Source organism: Syngnathus floridae, chromosome 20 (genome assembly GCF_059516105.1).
Source record: "Syngnathus floridae isolate MCC-2025c chromosome 20, RoL_Sflo_1.0, whole genome shotgun sequence".
Lineage (NCBI taxonomy): Eukaryota > Metazoa > Chordata > Actinopteri > Syngnathiformes > Syngnathidae > Syngnathus > Syngnathus floridae.
This window is the reverse complement of record NC_142432.1, coordinates 3,536,570-3,555,976: the sequence shown is the minus strand read 5'-3', so window position 1 is coordinate 3,555,976 and position 19,407 is coordinate 3,536,570. Positions and strand designations below refer to the sequence as shown.

Genomic DNA, 19,407 nt, shown 5'->3' with positions numbered 1-19,407 from the left:
AGCGGGCAGCTAAATTACACTCCTGCAGGTTGAATGTGTCACATGCTCCTAAACTCCATTTCAGCCAATTTAACTGGGAGAACAAGCCACTGGTACAAAAGCATGAAAGGAGGTTTTAAAACTAAATATACAATAGTGCTGAAAAGAGCCAATAAACATACATAACCTAGCAGCCTGCTCGTAATATGATGCCCATTATGAGCTGTGCGTTTCCTTTATTCCAGACAATACATGCATGCATAAAGGGGTAATAGTAACTAGAGGGCGAAGTCAAACCGAGCCACAGCTCGTGTCTGTCTCATCGGCAACTCTAAAGAGAATAAATGAAGTTATTTTCCTCCAGGTAGACGCTTTTCATTGCCGAGATGAAAAGAGCCCACGTTTTCATTCATTTCTGCCCTAGTTCACAAACATGGCGCTTTGCCGAGACATTGCCAGAGGTGGACGGCTCACCATAAGTTCAACTCCGAGCCCGATCCTACACAAAAGAAAAAATAACAAATCATAAGGCCCTGGAAAAAAAATATCACTTGAGCATATGTTTATAGTTTTCCCCTCTAGTGCTTCTTGACATGTTAATATTTCAAAATTAAGAGGTACTCCTGTTTTTTGTAATTAGTATGTTCATTTGAAGAACTACTTGCTCCATATTGCCCGCTCATTAAATAAACATGTCCGACCTATATTTCACTTAATGGAATGCTGATGATGTCACGGCAAGTCTTCGTTGTTGAGCTTTCAGTAGCTTGAGCCAGCCTTGTACTGGTATAATGCAAGATAAATTATGCAATAATGGAATACACAATAGAACCCTGTGCCAAAGAATATCATTACGCAACACATTTTAGCCAATGCCGATCAATCGCAAATTCCCATTCCAGCGTGCCTTGTTTGGAAATGGTTGTGTGCTGGGAATATTGGATGAGATCTTTCTTCAAGTACCCTATTTGAAAATGCCAGATGAAACTGGATTCCAAATGAATCACTTTAGGCAATTACTTTTGCATGCAAGCAACAAACACAAGTCAATAGAAATGGGAGCGCTATAAGATACAATGGAAATGGAAAAAAAAAAGAGGTCAGTCTTCCCTTTAAAGAGGTTTCTAAATTATTCACTGGGATGCCGAGATCATGGAGAACCAAACGCCTCAATGTGATGCTACCATCTTCAGGCCTGAGGTAACATTACAGCTCTGCTCATCATAAGTCAATTAGATTCTCTTCCACTCATGACACAGGCATGCAAAATTGGATTTCAAAAGTCAAGTCAAATGATAAAGTGTGCAACTTTCAAAAAAAAGTCTAGAAATGCCATTTGGAGACACAGCTGCAGCTGGAACATACTAACTACTGTATGGATTAAATCTCACACACACATGGCCCCATACACACAGAAAGCAAGTTGGAGTTTTGACCTTGCCATCTGCAACTCACATACTGTAGCATGATTACATTATTGTGTTGCATCACCACCTCTGGATTATTTTCTGTCAAGTACAATAGGAGGGGGAAAAAAAGAGCATGATCGGATCAAATAATTTCTATTCCCGTTAGTAACTCTCTGTAGACTTGCCCTAACAGAGGGCTTAACTTAATCTTTAATATTGTTTTTTCCCCTTTCGATTGCTCATGCGGGGTTCCTTGAAGGTTGTATGGCTCTAAAGTCATATTTAAGTAAAATATTGTGGAAATAAAATGTCAGCCCAGCACGTACATCCAACAAGCACTTTCTTCGAGTTGTAATTTATCTGTCCCATCTTGACGCTCACATTGCTACACAAGAGCAAACACGTTTAAGAAATTCCAGCAAAAAATGCAACTTTTCTTTTTCTTTTACTCAAACTCGCCTCAGAGTGCACCCAGACTCATCAAAAACCATTTCCACTCAGCGCTAATGTTGCGTGATGTTGTCGTGAAGAGCTTCGTGAAACACAACGTAAGCTAAGGCTGCTGGTTTGCGACAACAAATGACACACACTCCGCCTCCAGAAAGAAACTCAGCTCCTACCTGGGTGACTTTCTCCGTCACATTGTGCGTGCGGTCGATGAGTTTGCAAGGCGCAATGATGTCCATCTCCCCTGAGGGTAGGGCGATGAGTGGGTCGGGTTTGAAATCCACAAAGTTCAGGGTGATCTGAGGAATTTTGGAGATGGTACGGTACCGCATGAGGTCAGAGTCTGACGTGGAGTTCAGTATGTTGGACTTACTGTTCACTGCACCTGGAAACACGCACGAGATACAAAAGAGTTAAAATCCCATTTAAATCCCAAAATTAAAAATGTAATTCGTTTTTGCATCGCACCAGTGCTTCCCAGTCGGACACTGGTTCTCCGGTTTTTCCGGTCCCAGTCAGGCCTCATGGCCTCAATCTCGTCCACAGAGGATGCACGCCTCATGCTGTGAAAGCTCTCGCGCGAGCGGCTACGCGATAACGAACAGTTCGAGCCAGAGGCGTCCTGGTTGAGGCTGAGGCGATGGTGGGGTGCTACGCAAGGAGACGACTGGGTGAGGGGTCCGACTAAGTGCGTTATGTGGTGAGGTGGATGAGGGGCTGTGGTGGATGCAGAGTCCAGTAAAGTGCAATGGTCTTCCACGTGGTCCTCTGGCCAACTTTGTAGAGCTGACCTTGGAAACAGAAAAGATTTATTGAATTAGGATGTGTAGACTGAATTCCAACTATCTCGGGGTTGGATTAAAAAAATCCCCCCAAATTTTCAGACCTCTATGTCGAAATGCTTTTATATGCCACAAGATGGCAGCATTGTATTTAACAATGCAAAATCAGCAAATACTCTTGGAGCTCTACCTGCTTTCACTGATTTGCTCCGAGTTCTCCGGCGATAAAGGAGAAAGGGGCAAGAACTCCTCCAAGCCGAGGGACTCGTGGCAGTGGTCGACCGGGTGCAGTGGTAAAGTTGTCGCGACGGGTATGTGACCGGATTCTGCGTCATCCAGAGACACTTTACTGTTGGAGAGGGAGCGCAGCAGGGGAAGGCGTAACTTGAAGCCTCTGGGACGACCTGATGAAGAAAACAAGAAGACATTGATTATGAATCAAAAGAAACATTCAAAAAGGGCAGCAAGCGCGTGACGCCGAGGGGGGGGGGAGGTTTGAATCACGTTGAGCCGAAATAAGCTTTGAAGAGAAATTTAGGACAGTGGCATTGATTATAATTTAGCTCCGGAGTTCAGAGCATGACTTGATTAACATTGTATATAGAACATTGAGTCCAGAGACAGTTCGGAACATTCCGTCCAAAAAAAATAAAAGGATTCGACTAAATCATATGACTTTGCAAAATGGGCCACCTGCTCTATGTGTGGATGAATGTAACACTGATCAGGGTGGATTACACTGATGATTGTTTACTTCTGACTGAATGCAAGCTTAGTTGTTTTTCTTATTTGTTTCCAGTCAAGCAAGAGTTCCTCACCAGTGACGAGCCAGGTGGGAAGGCGATGGTTGAGCTCCTGTTTGCCGTCTTTCAGTGTCTCCTCAGTCATGACCTCAAAGTTGAGGATGAACATGATCACCATGCCATCTTCGTTCTTCACGGGCACCACATCCACCATACATAGGAAGCACTGACCTGCAGGGGGGCAACACAAAACATTTGGATTTGACAACAACTATGACGAAAGATCAAAATTATCCATTATGAGACACTTTGAAACTGTATTCATCAATACAAATAAATTGAATCAAAATATGCTCCCCTAAGAAAAAAACTATTTGCACCCCTGGCTCATGTCTCTTACCTGCATAGGTGATGCTAAGCAATCAACTCCACAAATACGCTAACCACCACGGCGGGCAAGTTGGAAATCTTACAGCCGATACGGGAATATACAGCATGTCAGTCATTCATATCACATCATAGCTCGGGGGAACAGTGCAAAATCCCGATTGGACGACGGGATAATCCTCACAAAGGAGGGGGGAAATATGAAAACCAAAGGATTACACCATCTGGCTATATCTCACAGAGTGCGTGTGCGTGTGCATGTGTCTGTGTGCACGCCTATGTGCTCACGTGTAGGCTCACATTCATTCAAGAGCTTCTGGGTCATTTCCATTCATGCCGAGATTCATTAACAGCTGCGATGTCGATTTTGGTGGCTTTTTAATAACCCAAGCCTGTATGGCACAATCACAAAGCTCCATGATAACAAGAAGAACTAAAAGTAGAATGTTATGGATCCAAATTAAAGAGAAGAAAACTGTCGGGACTCCTCAGTGTATTTTTCCAAGAGCTTCGGACATAAAGTGAGCTTTGACGCTCTGAGGGCAAATGCCATTTCATCTAAATGATCCCCCGTGGATATATTCCAATTCAGTGTGTACCAGCTGGTAATCTGACTCAGTGAGGCTGATTTATAAAAAAGCCAGAGGAGATTATCAAAACGCTCTAAACACGTTTTGAACAAAGTGCGACACAGGGCAAACTTTTTATGAAGGTCCAAGTGATCTGCTGATCAAATGATGATGTGTCCTCAATTATAAGGCCTGCAAAATGGCAAATTTTCAAACTGGACCATCTGTTCTGTTTTGTCGGTTGGGTCATTAGTAGACAAGACAAAAAACCTGGCACCGAAATATAAGATAGCTTTATTTAGCATATTGTCACAAATGTCATTATCAGTAAATTGCATTAGTGACAATGGCTCACCAGATGATGCCTAAAGTTTTATTTAATAGAGAGAAGTGCAATCAATTTAAATTAATGTATCAAATGTAAAAAAAAAAAACTCTTATACAGTTAGTGCAAAATATGGACATCTAAAATATATGTATATATATAGCACCTAAAGTCTTTTTTACTCATACAGAATTGACAATTGCATTTATTGCTGTGTGAATGATTCTTTTTACACCGCTAGGTGGCAGGGCAGCACAACACATTGCCTGAGAAACTCATGACTGGCCTGCATTGAGTATATATACCATAATCAGTTTGCTCCATCAAAAAAAAAAAAGAGTCTGTTGATCTGAGAGTGCCACAGCACTCGAATAACAAATGGAAAAATAAATAAAGTGTGTATATGTGGCTGTGTGTAACTCCTAGCTGAGTAAATGTCATATAGACTATTAATATTGGACTTGCAAACACTTGCGCCACAGATAATGGCCCAGCAGCTGTCCTCCGATAAGTGATATAACATTACTCCAAATACCACAGACTCGCAAGGACACAGTTGAAACCTGGCACATTTTTCGAGATTGTTTCAGGATTAGAAGCAGTTGAAGCACAAACTGTTCCTGACATCAATTCATCAGTTGCACTCGCCTGTAATCGAGACAAATAACCACATCTTGTGCTCTGTGTTTGTGTGGCCAATTTGGAAGCTGGTTGGTAATGCACTTTTCCCATGTTGTGTATTTGTATTTCATATGACACAGCGAATGCTTCATCTTGTACTCAGTTGGTGGAAAATTAGAAGTAATGATGATACAGCTGAATAGAGTGTAAGATTGATTCAAGGGGCCAGATGGGGGGTTCCCAGAGCGAACATGTCCTAAATAAAAAATGGGCCCGGCTAGATGTGTTCACCTAGGCCTGGGTAACTTTAAAGAAAGACAACTGCCGTAGAAAAAAAAAAGTTGAATTCCTGAGGGGAAGTCAGGTTTTAAAAGACTCTGATGATAACTTTCGCCATCATTTCAACCCATTAAAAAAGTACTTAAAGGAACAGAGCGGCATTACTTCCCATCTATTGAAGTCATAAAGGTAAGCAAAGCTGCACTGAATGTTGTTGAATGGTATTTCCATAGAAATGAAGTAAAAATGTTTCTATGGATTGGCCATGCAGTATAAAGGGTGAAGTAAAATCTTAAATGCATTCAATGTGGGCTAATTTCAACAAGAGAAAAAAAACGGTGTGTAAATTGTGCTCTAATTAGTTCCAAATCCAATAACAATCAAACTCATTTAAAATTTAAGACAGCACACATGCCACCATTTCAGTCTGCCTCTGATTGAACCCAAACAAAGTTCAGATGCTCGAGTAGGCTTTTCCTGACAACCAAGTATTTTCAATTACCACTGTAACATAAACTACTGCCAAGTCCTGCTAAATCCGATCAAATATATGTCCAGCCATTACTCCAATAAAGTCATCCATAACTCTCACCAACCTAAATAAACACTTCGAAGGACACACATTAATATTGCATAGCTGTGGCTGTATAGTAAGAGCGAGAAGTACCCCAAGGGTCTTTTACAAAGCCCCTAAGTCCTTGAGATGACACGGATCAATAGTCACGCCCTCAAGGTGCTCCCACCAAAGACAGCAAGTAAAACTGTGGTGTCAAACACTTTACAACATAGATGGCTCGGCTCAACTCACATATTAATAGACAAAATCGAGTCCGTCAAGCTTTTAAAAAATAAAAAGCATGAACTAGTCTGTAGTTTGTAATTCCTTTTAATTTTTTATTTTAATTCAAACACTAGGAGTACATTGAAACTCCATTTATAAATAGATTTAATATCAAAACATCCGAGACTATCTTGGGATTAATTGAACTGGAGATACTTAACGCCATTAACCATAGTGAAAGCCTTGTTATTTAAAGAGAGGATAATGAGTGAGAGGATTCATTTGATATGTCTTCATCCCCTTGTTATGTCCCATTGTGTACATCTTGAATTACCAACCACGGGGGCATTGAATAAAGCCGACATATTGTAGCACCTGGCTGAGACGTGCAATTAACACCATTTATCCTATTGTGTGAACTAAATCACAGCCTACAATGAAACAGCGTTATTATATGATCATATTCATAGCGTGCTCTTTGTGCCGTCACTCGGCTAATGAAATAGATGCATCATGCTGAATGTGGAATTGTAAAGCGTAAATGTGTTTTTCCTCAAAGCGTGACCAGCGACACTGAATTATTCAACTGACGAGAGTAGAATTTGTTTGTATTCTTAGGAAGGACATTTATTCGAGAGGAGGCTTTTATTTTTACTTTGGAGTTTTCAAGCAGCAGATGCTCGGCAGCAACTTGCCAACGTGGTAGCTGAATGTGTGATTTTAGGTCAGACACGGCATCGGAATATAATAGGAGACGCAGTGTGTGTATGTGTGTGTGTCTTCACAATATTCCACATGAGCTTATTTGAATGGAAAATTTGTAGGTCATCAAACAACAGCATTGTCAATGAGCAGGTGGGAGGCGGGGCTTGAGCTATTTGCATAGAATCCAGCCAGGGCGAAATATACAAAAGTTTTGGTCGAGAATGCATATGAAAGATTTGATACCTCAAATGATTTTATTGGCGAGCAATATCACTTTTTTTGTTTTTGTGGAGTAGAATATTCTGGATGCTGTATTGCCCTCCTCACCATCTCTCGCCCACTCCCTCCCTCCCTCCATGTTTGGATGTGATTACGTAACATCTCAAAATCTCTCCGGTGTTTCTGTCGGAAAAAGCAAGTCCATCACCTTACAGCGACCTCCTTTTCATGTATATGCGAGTATAATTAATTCTCAAGCAACATGGCAGACAATAAATGGAGCTCAGTGACCTCAACATGACCTCTGGACGGGCATCAGGGAACGATACGACAAATTCTATAAAAGCCCAAAGTTGCACCTTTGCTTACAACTGCAGTTTCCTGCCTGCTCATTTCCTAGCCAGACATTTTAAAAGCCAAAGTGAACTGTCAATGTGTGTGTGTGGCTCTTTATTGTAGTCTGTCACCAGCCATAGTTTAATAGGCAGTGTGATAGATACCAGAAAGTAACAACGCCGGCCTGAAGCTCAGCTGCTGCTGCTATGTTCCAAAAAGATGCTTGCCTTTGCCATCCACATCCAAACTGTCTTATTAGCGTTCTCCTCATCTTGTCCTGCGACTTCTTTCCGACCCTTCATCCACCCCCGCTTGGCCCCTATTTAGCTTGAGGTGAGTTCTGACCCCGAGTGATGCGTCGACTGTCACATCAATCCACATCTGCTTGAATGTACACATACATAAGAAATGACTAAAAAAGCGGCATTCCTCTGCCTGAGGAGTAACAGCTTTAAATTAATTGGATGGTTGCATTCCATTCCATTGCCGATGTACACTTTTAGAAATATGGCCACGGAGGAGGTTTGCGTACGAACCCAATCAGATCTCCAAATCGTTTTCCCCTTTCCCGATTTGTTCGCTTCTGGATTAAAAGCCTCCTTAAGAGAACACTTGGAACGTTTACATCATCACCATATTTCGCCAGCCTGGTATATTTTCCACTCCTTTCCATCCATAACTATGATCCATAACCATACGGCGTGACTCGACATATGAAATTGTCAAAGTGAAAAATGTCTTTTAATTATCGGTTATCGCGCCCAGCTATGGTAATATATTAAACACCACGCACTCTGTGGGCGGCCTGACAGGAAGATCTAAGCATCACGTGATTTATGTACAAATAATCTCTGCTTAAATGCTCTTCGTTAGTGATCCACATTGGTTCCTAATCATCCGACTATAGCTTCCTTTTTGGATTCCCTCATCGCTCGCTTCGTGAACGGCGGGCGACACGTTGTCATTGGAGTTAATGTCACTGTTCTATTCTGGGAGCCTCTAAAACATGTAACAGCTGCGGTAGATCACAGCCCGGAACAAACCCGAACGAACTGTCGGGACTTTCAGTCAGTGCAACCTGTGGCACATTTTGTATCTATTCAAATCATCATTTTACAGACACATATTTACCTTTCATTATGAAACAGTTTCTCCATTTTGTAACGAAGCTACTTTGCTGTCATCCAGAAAGAGTTATCGCGTCTAATTAAGTGTTAACGAGAGCACGGCTGACTGCTTTCAGATATCTAATGATGGAAGGGGCGGAGCTCGTGACCTCCGCGCGACCTGCGGCAGTCTGATATATTGACAACCGGCCAAGATTTAGCATTATTTCAATGTATTCTTTCCCAGAGAGCTTTCGTCTCTCTCTCTCTCTGTGTAGCTCTGAAATAACTTAGGCTCTGAGCCGAATTAGACGGTCAACTTTTAAAAACACATCAGACTTGACAAGGTCGACAATAATGTCGACAGGCGAATGGGATGAGAAGGGAAGAGGCCATTATGGGGTGAGGTCTTGATGAAGCTCAAGCCCAGCGCAATTAAACAATTATCACAATGTCAATGATAGCGCTACAGGCTATCACACTCACACTATCCCTAGGTATATACAGAGAGAGCAATTTAATCAGAGCAATTACAGGCTGACGGCAACGTTGAGATGAGATGCGGTCACGGTCTTGCTTTTTTTCTCGTCTCTTCATTCCAGGCTCCTCATGGGCCAGCCGGCAGTTTCTCTTTCTTTTATTGTGGAATGTATTTCTGCCGCCTCTGTCCCGCTTTCCTTTTTTATAGTTTTATAAAAAGGGAGCAAAGTTTCTAATTTCTCTGTTGCTGCAATATTGGATTTGGTTTTTAACTTTTTATACTCATCCCTTGGGGTGCAGTAAAAGTGTTTTAGTGAACAAACTAACTTAAAAAAACTGTAAATGTACTTTGCTATATAAAAGTTTTTTTTGATGAAGATGGACTTGGATTTATGGCAAAAAGGTTCTCCTTCATTTCCTACTCTACATTAGAAATGTCAAAATTAAATGATCAAATCAAATCAAATGATCAAATTCACCAAAATTCTAAAATTAACTGCATCGTATTTTATTGATCTTGTAATCGATTGCAGACATTTTTTAACTAAAGATTGTCCAAATAAACCAAATAAACACTAATTGGGGACAAACACATTTATTCAATTAATCTATGGAATAATCAATGGAATAATCAATTATAAAAAATATCCGATAGTGACATACTGCAAGGTCACAGGCTATAATTTAATTTAAAATTATGGTGCTGCCATGATGATTTCTAATCATCGTCATATTTGTCTCGGTTAATTTGTTTGGCTACTTCCTGGTTTGTTGTCAGCGATGACAATTTTGAGTGTCAAATTCCATTATAGTGATGCAAAGGCAAAAACAAATATCTGCAGTCTTACTAATATTTTATGAGTCCTCCCCGTTGCCCATTTTAGTCTTGGCTTGCGGCATATTGCAGCATTTCAAATAGTATGACACTTGAAAGGGTCCTGCTGACGAAGCAATAAAAGGTCATTTTCAAGTTTGAAACATTGTATACAGTCAGTTGTCGTATAATTTTCCGTTTTAGCATTCTGACGACGTAATGATAACGAGATACTGAATTTAAAAACAAATTGGAGTTCACCAGCGTGTCAAAAGCACGACTAAAAAGAAAGACTTGAAGTGTGTTGAGGTTCATTTGCTTCACCGTGTGAGTCGTGATGCCGCTCTGGTTCCAAGTGATGACCCTGCTTTCCCTCTGAGGCCCCAATTACTTAAATCAAACAGCTCATTGGCCTGCTTGACTGAGCAGATCTCATTCTGTCACTTGCTGCATCTTTTACCAGGCACCCGATACCACTCGCTAGATAAGGTGACAACTTGTGGTTCTTCTTTCCACATCGACCTTCCTTACTTTTTCCCCCCACTTCTAAGTTCCACCCAAAAATATATTTTTGCTCTTTGTCATCACTGGTAAGTGCACAAGTCGTGGTGGGCGTATCAGAAGCCTGGATGGCAGAAGATCCCGGGCAAATTGAACCCGTAGTGAAGACGCATTACTTATTTGGCCACTCTTCCAACCAGGCCGCCAGGGTCATAGGTCACCGGCATGAAATGGCCCAGATAATGACGACTCCGATTGCAAAGACGCAACTTGACCCTCTTGTATGAGTCAAGGTACTTTTTCGCCGATCTCATCTTGCGCTTCACATTGAGTGACGGGCCCGGGAGTGTGTGTCGGCATTAGTCGAGTGAGCGATCCCTGTGTGCCATCGTAAGTAAGATGGCAGTGGGCGACCCGCTGCCCGTTTGACGGAGGCCTCGAATGGCACCTGTCAGTCAGCGGGCGGCCAAGTGCGGCCTTCTCCATTAGCCTGGCTGACAGCGTGAACCCAAGGTATCGCTCGGTCCCTTGCTTCAGCAACTTTGAACCCCCGACAGCACATGAGCGCCAACACACACACCTAAGCTGTAAGCCCTTAACCTTGGAAAACAGCGACCTACAGTTGTGACTTGGATCATCATCATCTTGAAAAGAACCTGACAGATTGTCCTCCCGGCCCTCAAGCTTCAACCTCCGCCCTCTCTCTTGTCCTCTGAGGGCCATGCTTAATTCATGTCGTGCTTGGCTTGATGGAACTGGTAGCCAGTCAGCTCATTGATTGATCCTGGCTGGACTTCAATGATGAACAGAAGCAGAAGATTTGATCATCTTAAGCTAAAACTATTTAGAGGCTTTAAAGAAAGATGTGTGTAGCGATGCAAAGCAAACTAGCTCCCATTAGTCGGGCTACATCCGGTATTATTGCTGCGGAGGTCATTCCAGATCAATATTTGCTCTTTCAAAATTCATGGCGTCACTACGCGGAAGCCAAATACTCATGTAGAGCTGACACGAGTACAATCCCACTTATCTCCCGCAATCAATACATTTCATCAGCCAGTAAACACGCCGACATCAAGGTGGGATTTGACAACACACGTCGAGGCTCCTTGCCTGACTGAGCCACTTAAACGGCCCAGAGCACTTAAACACGAGCAGAACAGCAAGTCAATCACCGGGATTTCATTTAAGGGCGAACAAGAGGTCCTGCTTTAAATTGAAGTTGCCCAAGCAGCTGCTAATCACTGACGCAAAAATAATGGAGACCTAACATGTTTTAATTTACAATCTGTGTATCCGTGTGGAGCTAATCTGTTTTAAATTATCGGTGGAGGTAGAATGTAAATCTGTGAATGTTTAGATGAACAATAACAATATTACGCGACAAAACCAACAGAAAATATGGTTGACTGAGATTCAAAGGCTCTGTAAAGTTACAAAAACAAAAAATGTAAGGCTAAAATTGAAAGAATGCGTCACACACTAGCCTCCAAACGGAAATGATCATTTTAACTTGCTGGAGACGTATCTGCTAATCAAGTAAAGCCGAGGGTGGAAGAGTTTGAAAGGTGGAAATTTCCCAAGAGACAGTTCTGGTCGAATCCAATTTCCCTCAAGACTAACAGACCATTTCCTTAAATTACAACACAAAGACAGTCGTGATGAGACGACCGGATGTTTTCTCAGTTTAAGAAAGAAACTCCACATTACTTCAAACGCATGAGCACTTTTGACACCCACCGTTTTTTTTTTTTTTTTTTACTCTGTATACTGCACGGCACTTGAACGGCAACATTCTTGTTGTCCCCGGCCCAGCATGAAGAAGTAAGGCCTCGACTCAGCACGACTGCTCACGCACGAGCACATGCATGTCACCATTATTCATCGGGTGTATTGAGCTGTGACCTTTTAGAAACAGCATTTTTCCTCAGTAGATGGAGTGCCAGCTCTCCTCTCACCGTACCTGCCGCCGACCCAAGTGTCAGGAAAAAAAGCAAACGCGTGTAGAAAACAAGACAACTTGAGAAAAACACATTCATGACGTCCTTTAACGCCAATAAAAATAGAGAAGCAAACAGTTTGACAGAGAACAAAATCTGTGATGTAACAGCAAATGAAGCTTCATGAAGCACTTGTAATATATACTCCCATTTTTCGTATCAAGTAGAAATTTACTCAATTCCATTGCACTAGCCTTTATCTTTAAACCTAGACCACCATCTAGAGGAAAAACAAAAATCATAATTGTTTCATGAAGCTTCGTTTTCCCATTATGTGCTTCATACTATCCGCTTTGGTAGCCCTGGGCAAAAAAATGGAGGGCAATAAATGCAACAGACTGCAAGTGCTCAATAATAGCAATTGCCATTTATCAACCAGTACTATGCCAGCCAACATGCTGTCTTAATGGCAGGTGTAAAATGCATTTGACCGGTTGACTGTGTGATAGCAGCTTGGTAATATCAACCGGAGAGCAAACTGCAAAGCAATAACTTCTCCGTACGACAGCTGCGTGGTGGCCAATGTCCTTTTCCCCAAAGCAATTGAAAACAGTTTGCACAGATTTAATCTGGAGTGCAGAGAGCACTTGGAGATAAAACACAACTGCACTTCAAGTCAAAACATTGATGCGTCCTTAGCAGTAGCTATAGAGAAGAGCACTTCAACCTCCATCCATTTGTCTCACCCAACCCTGGTCAGAGTGAGCAGGCCATTATGCAAATAAAACACAATCCTAATTACAATGCAATTTATTTACTGCAGAGTTTGACAGTCAATCATTTGCATAATAATGACAAAGGGTCTCCGAAGGAATCGGCTTTATGGTTTTCTAAGTGCTCACAATGGGCAAAAATATCGTCGATAATAAAAGACTTCAGATTCCTTTCATACTGTACAACCTCTATATCCACTTAAACGATAATTACACTTCTTCCCACACCTCTAAATCATGCTCCTTAGGTTTAGTACCACCCGTTCTCAGACAATTATTTTACCCTAAATATTGGGGGGAAAATATAATAATAAATATTGGGGGGAAATAAATAATAAATAATAATAAAAAGTAGTATAAAAATAATAAATAACAGGATAAAAATAACAATAAATAATTTAAATATATAAATAAGTACCTGGGATTGATTGTGAGGAATATAAAATGACATAAACATGTTGACATACCACAGACACAAATGTCATATTTCATAATTGGATAGATCCATTTTAAATATTAAAATGTAGCAGTATCTGGCCACTTATTTACTTTATATCTTGCAAGGCTAACATATGGCATTTAGAACTTTGTAGCAAACTGTGGCACTCCACAGATTGTATCAAAAGCGACAACACGCATGTATACGCTGCACTTAATGATGTGTTCAATATCACCAATAGTTGCGGCCCGTGCACTAGCACCTCATTAAATCCGGATTTAAAATAAAAATGCATGTCACTAACACACATTCAAGATGCCAGTAGGCTGAAATGTTTCACCATTTTCCCTTCATGTTTTCCCGTCATATTGCATCATCACTCAATAACATAAACGAAAAGTTCAAAAGAGTTACACTTTGGCAATTTAACACACCGGACGATAGAAGGCGAGCGGGAACATTCGGCTTTGGTGAACAAAGGAAAAGCCACTTTAATGACTGTCATATTTGAGATAATTAAATCGCAAACGGCGCTCCAATGCTGTTTTTTTTTTTTATATGACCAATTATCCAGCAACAGGGAACTCCGTTTGCTGTCCTCCAGTTTTTTATCTTTTGCACTGCGCAGTGACATTTAGAAAACAAGGATTAATGGGATTTTTAGAAAAAGTGTATTCCCATATTCAGTCGTTATCATTTCAATGCTCTTCTGCTGTACTTAGCAATTTTCATTAAAATTTTCTCAGAAAGCAAAGAGACTAGAAGACCTACTTAGCCACTTAACAATTTGCTTGACAAAAGGGGATTTTTTTGGGAAATTTAACTTCACAATTAGTAAATCTCTTTTGAATCATTTCAAATCTTTATATAATTAAAACATGACTGGAAAATCACTCCTGTTTTGCCCTTTGACCTGAGCGGGTATAGCATATTCACGATGAACAATAGAGAAGCCTCCCCCCTCCCTGTCCTTAAGGTGACTGATTGGACTGAATGTGGGATGAGCTGTGCTCAGCTTGGCGGAAGCTGAAGGTGAAAGCCAGTCATCCCGAACTGTACAATTAAATCAGAGACGTGAATTGGTCGCAGCCTTTGGGAGCAGCCGATAAATGAGCGAGTGGCTGCTTCGCTGGGATAAAAAGACTTTATGGATTATGGAAGGCCTACCAAAGCAAAGAACAAAAGAGACACAGAGAGTCCTTGGGCCTAACACAAGCACCCTCACCTCACCTTTTTTAGACCTGTCAGACATGCCTGATTTGGAAAATGTCTTCTTTTGAGTCCACTTATCTGGACTTTATAGTACCCAGTGTCTTCTCCAAGACAAGAGACGCTTATGGTCTTTAACTTTTGTTCTTCAAAGGTGAAAATTGAGCTGAGCTTGCACGGTTTCAAAAAAATGACGCAGCGTTGAGCCGTCAGTTCAAGGGGGTCATTTCGTCTTAACGAAGCCTAAAGACCACGTTGCTAATTAAGACTCAAAGTGAGCATAAGCACCATGGCTCATTACATGAAGGCTAATGCACCTCTGACATTAAAGTTTAGCCATTCAGCGATTCCAGCTCTTTTATGCCGTAGCGCCAATTATGCCCGGAAAGAAATACATCACGCATTAACTCTCTGACTATTGACAGCAACAATTCGATTGAAATAAGATATTTAATGAGGCAATGCTGGCTGAGCCACTTTGATTGGTGCAAAAATAGAAAAAGTGACCTAATTGGTATACATTTCAACAGATGCATGCTGTATAATAAAATTACACCATCTATACAATTCCTTGCATACTCTCGGAAAGTTTCCATTACCGCGATCCGCCTTGTTAGAGATTTAAGGTTTTAAGTGCTCTCCTGAGCTCCACCAAAACACATACGATAAGTTAGAGGTTCTCCCTGCAGAGGCCTCTCTTGATGTCAGCGGGGGCATAAACACACATCGGCAGGCTCCGTGTGGACTGTATATGTCCAACCCCGGATTATCTTCACTCATTGTGTGTGGTCACTGTTGTGGTCTCGAAATAAAATAGAGTGGAAAGTTATCTGTGTTATCACTGTTATGGTTAGCATAATAAAAGGAACGCCTCGAGTCAAATCATACCGTTTTGTTTTTCCGCAGAGTATTAAAAATGTTTTTTTCGTCAAGACCAGAAGGAAAAGCAGTTGGTGTTTATGCACTTGCTAATGGCCCACAAAAATCAGACAACTATGCTTTTGCAAGACCATTATTTTATTTAAATCAAATTTTAGGCTAAATTTAGTGGACTGTGAAGTATTATTTTATTAGTGTTATATTGTGTCTACAGTGAAGACCGTTCTCGACTTATGTCGTTTTCTTGTGCTTCCAAGACCATGACTTTCTCTTTCTTTCTGCCCGTCTTGAGAACATCCTTGGCAGCTGAACTCTTCCATCTATCACCCCACCCGGTCCAACCATCTGCCACTGCTTATTTACTTTCTGTCTTGTCTGCCCTCACTCCATTTTATTCCTTCTATAAATTCCTTTTTTTATATTAGTCCCCTCCATTGCCTTTTATTTAGATTTTAGATTGAACGTAAGTTTCTGCATTACTATCATATTATTTTTTCCATATGTGATGCTCATGAATAGGAAGCTTCCAGATAATGGAATGGGGTAATTGCCACGGAAGATGGACATTAACAGGGCTCATTATTATGATTTTAAATGCGCGTGGGTGAGCGAGCAATTATTAAAAGCACGAGTGGCTATGCAGGGTAGCAGCAGCTTTGAAACACCACCAAAGATTTCTTTAAATTAGCCTCACAGACAACGGCTACATCCTCGCTCTTCAAGATAATACTGACGATAACACCCAGGAGAGAAATTAGGGGGTGAGGGAAGAATGGCGATGGACCCAAAAGGAGTCAATATACACAGCAATGCTCACAATACCCAACTGATTCAATTATGGGCAGTGAGAATCTCAGCCCCGGGTAGGCAACGTTAAATTTCGCATGGAGTGAGACCTCATGCTGCGACGGGAAGGTAATGAAGGTGTCCTCGGGTTGGCAGACAATATAAGGTATATGAAAAATGATAGTTGGCCAAACTGTAGTTGCGGCACCACTATATTAGCACGGTGGTTTAATCCAGATTAGTTCACATTAGGTTTGAAAATGAAGAAGAAATTAATTCATTAATCAGAGCAAATAGTTCCGCTTCTTAAATCTCAAAGTCATTCCTTATATGACCCGCTTTATGCTTGGCTAATTATCTCCCTTCAAACCGTGAATAGCCAGACTGAAGACAAGAGATTAACTCAAGCTTATGTATAGACATTGATTCCCTATAGTCAAAGGACACCGTGTAACGTGACCCAGCTCGTTTCCAAACAACACCGTCTTTAAGGGATAGCCCTGAATATCGACCTGCTGCCCTGTTCTCAATTTTTACAGCAAGAAAGCGTAAAGATCAGTTCTGCAGAGATGAAACTGTAAAATCGAACCGTCTCTAAGAAGGCTCAAGTCAAATGTTTTGATGAAACACCGTTTTGTGTCGAAGGACTAGATCTCACCAGGAGTAAGACAACTGACATTTCTGCTGTTGACTGATTAAGTGATGGATGGCTGAGGAGAAGCAGTTGACTGATACAGATGAGAGTTGTAATGCCTTTGACAGACAGCCGTTGGAGCAAGCCATAAAGAAAGGAATTACACTCAGAATTCTGGCCATGTGAGAAGAAAAAAAACAAACAGACGCAATAGTCAAATATTTTTATAGCTATCTCGTGGAAGCCCATCAAAACTGATGAGAATCAAATTCAGTTGGAATTCTACAACACCGTGCCTGGACTGGAAATGGAATGAATGGAAAGGCCAAAAGCGGTCGAAGACGAGCGGTGAGGTTTCAATCATCGAGCTCCTCTCTTTGGTTGCATTAGCGTTGGTCTTTACATGTGTTGCAATCGATGGCCACTTGACCCCTCTCATAGCTGAGGCAGCATCTGAGGCATGGTCATTTGAGTTGCTTTCAGGCAAGGGTCACTCTAACCTATTTGAGGCGTAATGCACGGTTGGGCTGAGGCAGCTGCTTGCAAAGTCCATTAACTCGGAGACCTCAACGTCGGAGTTGCATTATTATAGCGACTGTTCACCTTGGCTGTGATATACTTTGGATTCTTGATGGTGAAACATCAGCGGTGTGGAATCCCATAACTTCAAATGTCTGCCTTGCCTGATAAGAGTGCTTGTCGTCACTGGCGGAGCTAGGATTGTTTTCTTTGGGGGCAAAACAAACCAAAACAAATACAAACCCAAATAATTCTTGAGAAATCGCTGATAAAGATTCATAATTTGTTCTTTACAAGGAGTGATGGAAATGTTAAAAATAAATTACTCGAAAGTAAAAAATCTGGCCTAGCACCTGTCCAAGCTTATTTAGGGGAGGGCATGCCCCCCACGGCCCCCCTCTAGCTCCGCCATTGCAAAACCTTAACCATTTCACATTTGACAGAGGACAAACAGGGTAGCATAAACTTTAACTACACTGTGCTCAAACTAAAAAGCCTCAGGGCAGAAAAAGCTTCAAGGCCTTAATACACGAGCCTGTTCATTAAATCTATTGCCAAAAAAATATTGCCTGCATGAGTAATCAAAACATTTTCATGGTGTTATGACACGTCCCCCCCCTGTTGTGCATCATTAAGAATTCCTACATTGTGGCAATTTTCACACCACTATGTCCCATTGATTAAAAACAACATCAGGCTATGTTTCAACAGAGACAGCTTTGGCTCAGAAAACACAAACCCTGAGGGATACCGCATTGAACATCGCCAACTGCTACTAAGCTGCCACGTGTGTGCATCTACCGTCTGCTAGGTACATATTGAATGGGATGGAAGACAACTTCAGAGATTAACCGTATTCCAACAAAGATGCTCTTGGGTTATTAAAGAAACATATATCCATACATACATATTCAGTTCATCTTGTGCGGGGTCAGGGAAGGCAGTTGCGGCCGAGCCTTTATGGATTAAGGTGAGGTAAACTCCGGATGGATCATTTACACCTATAGGTAATATAGACTTGAATATATATATGGAATGTTTTTGGTTGAAGATAGTCAGCAGAGATCCCACTTTTGCTCTCTGGTTTGATCTTATGAAGCAAAGCAACTGCAACTTGCACTCTTACTGAAAACGAAACCATAAAAGGAAGTTGGATCACATTTTTTTTTTTTTTACAGGTCTCATCAGCCAAAGCTGATTTAAAACCTGAATTCCATGTGCATATCAGAGGAGCCAAAACAGACATGAACAAAAATTTTTGGCAGGAGTAAATTTAAATGGTGCTGAGACAAATGATTTTATTCAGCATTTCCAAGGGGAAGGTGCGAGCTATTTTAAGCAGAGTGAACCCCCCCCCCACCCCCAGCAAGCTTTGATTAACTGTCGGGTATCCCAGTTACACTCTAATGATGCGTGTGTGCTTTTGTAACAGTCGATAAATGAAGGACGATAGCAATTGTAGCGACATTGTGCGTTTGTACAAGCTGGACAGGTAATGTGTCATCATTGAGTGCAATTGTTTCCAAAACGGATGCTGCCACATTGTAATTAATTGAAGGTTCAGGAGGTTTTTCCCATCAGCGGCAGTTAGCTTAATGACTGCCGAAAGACAAAAAAAAAACTTCCATGTTAAGTTTGCAACTTTTGCTAGCGTGTACAGAAAGCACCAAAATAGACACTTTATTAAAAGTAATATTTGACCCTATAATAAAAGCTACCTGGCTGGTAGCCAATGTAAGCAATAA

The 19,407-nt window shown here is 41.3% G+C and overlaps 1 protein-coding gene across 4 annotated transcripts in view; it reads right to left on the bottom strand.

Moving 5' to 3' along the window:
- Positions 1–19,407, bottom strand: part of kcnh2b (potassium voltage-gated channel, subfamily H (eag-related), member 2b) — an 80,869-nt gene that overhangs the window by 33,417 nt on the left and 28,045 nt on the right. For 3 of the 4 annotated variants that reach the window (XM_088363788.1, XM_088363790.1, XM_088363789.1), the window contains 4 exons: positions 3,436–3,591; positions 2,808–3,021; positions 2,304–2,626; positions 2,009–2,220 (listed from right to left, as the gene is read on the bottom strand). In XM_088363788.1, coding sequence (XP_088219914.1) covers positions 2,009–2,220; positions 2,304–2,626; positions 2,808–3,021; positions 3,436–3,591 — 905 coding nt within the window. Of the gene's footprint in view, positions 1–2,008; positions 2,221–2,303; positions 2,627–2,807; positions 3,022–3,435; positions 3,592–3,760; positions 3,866–19,407 lie in introns of those variants that run through there. The other variant, XM_088363791.1, reaches the window with a different exon arrangement.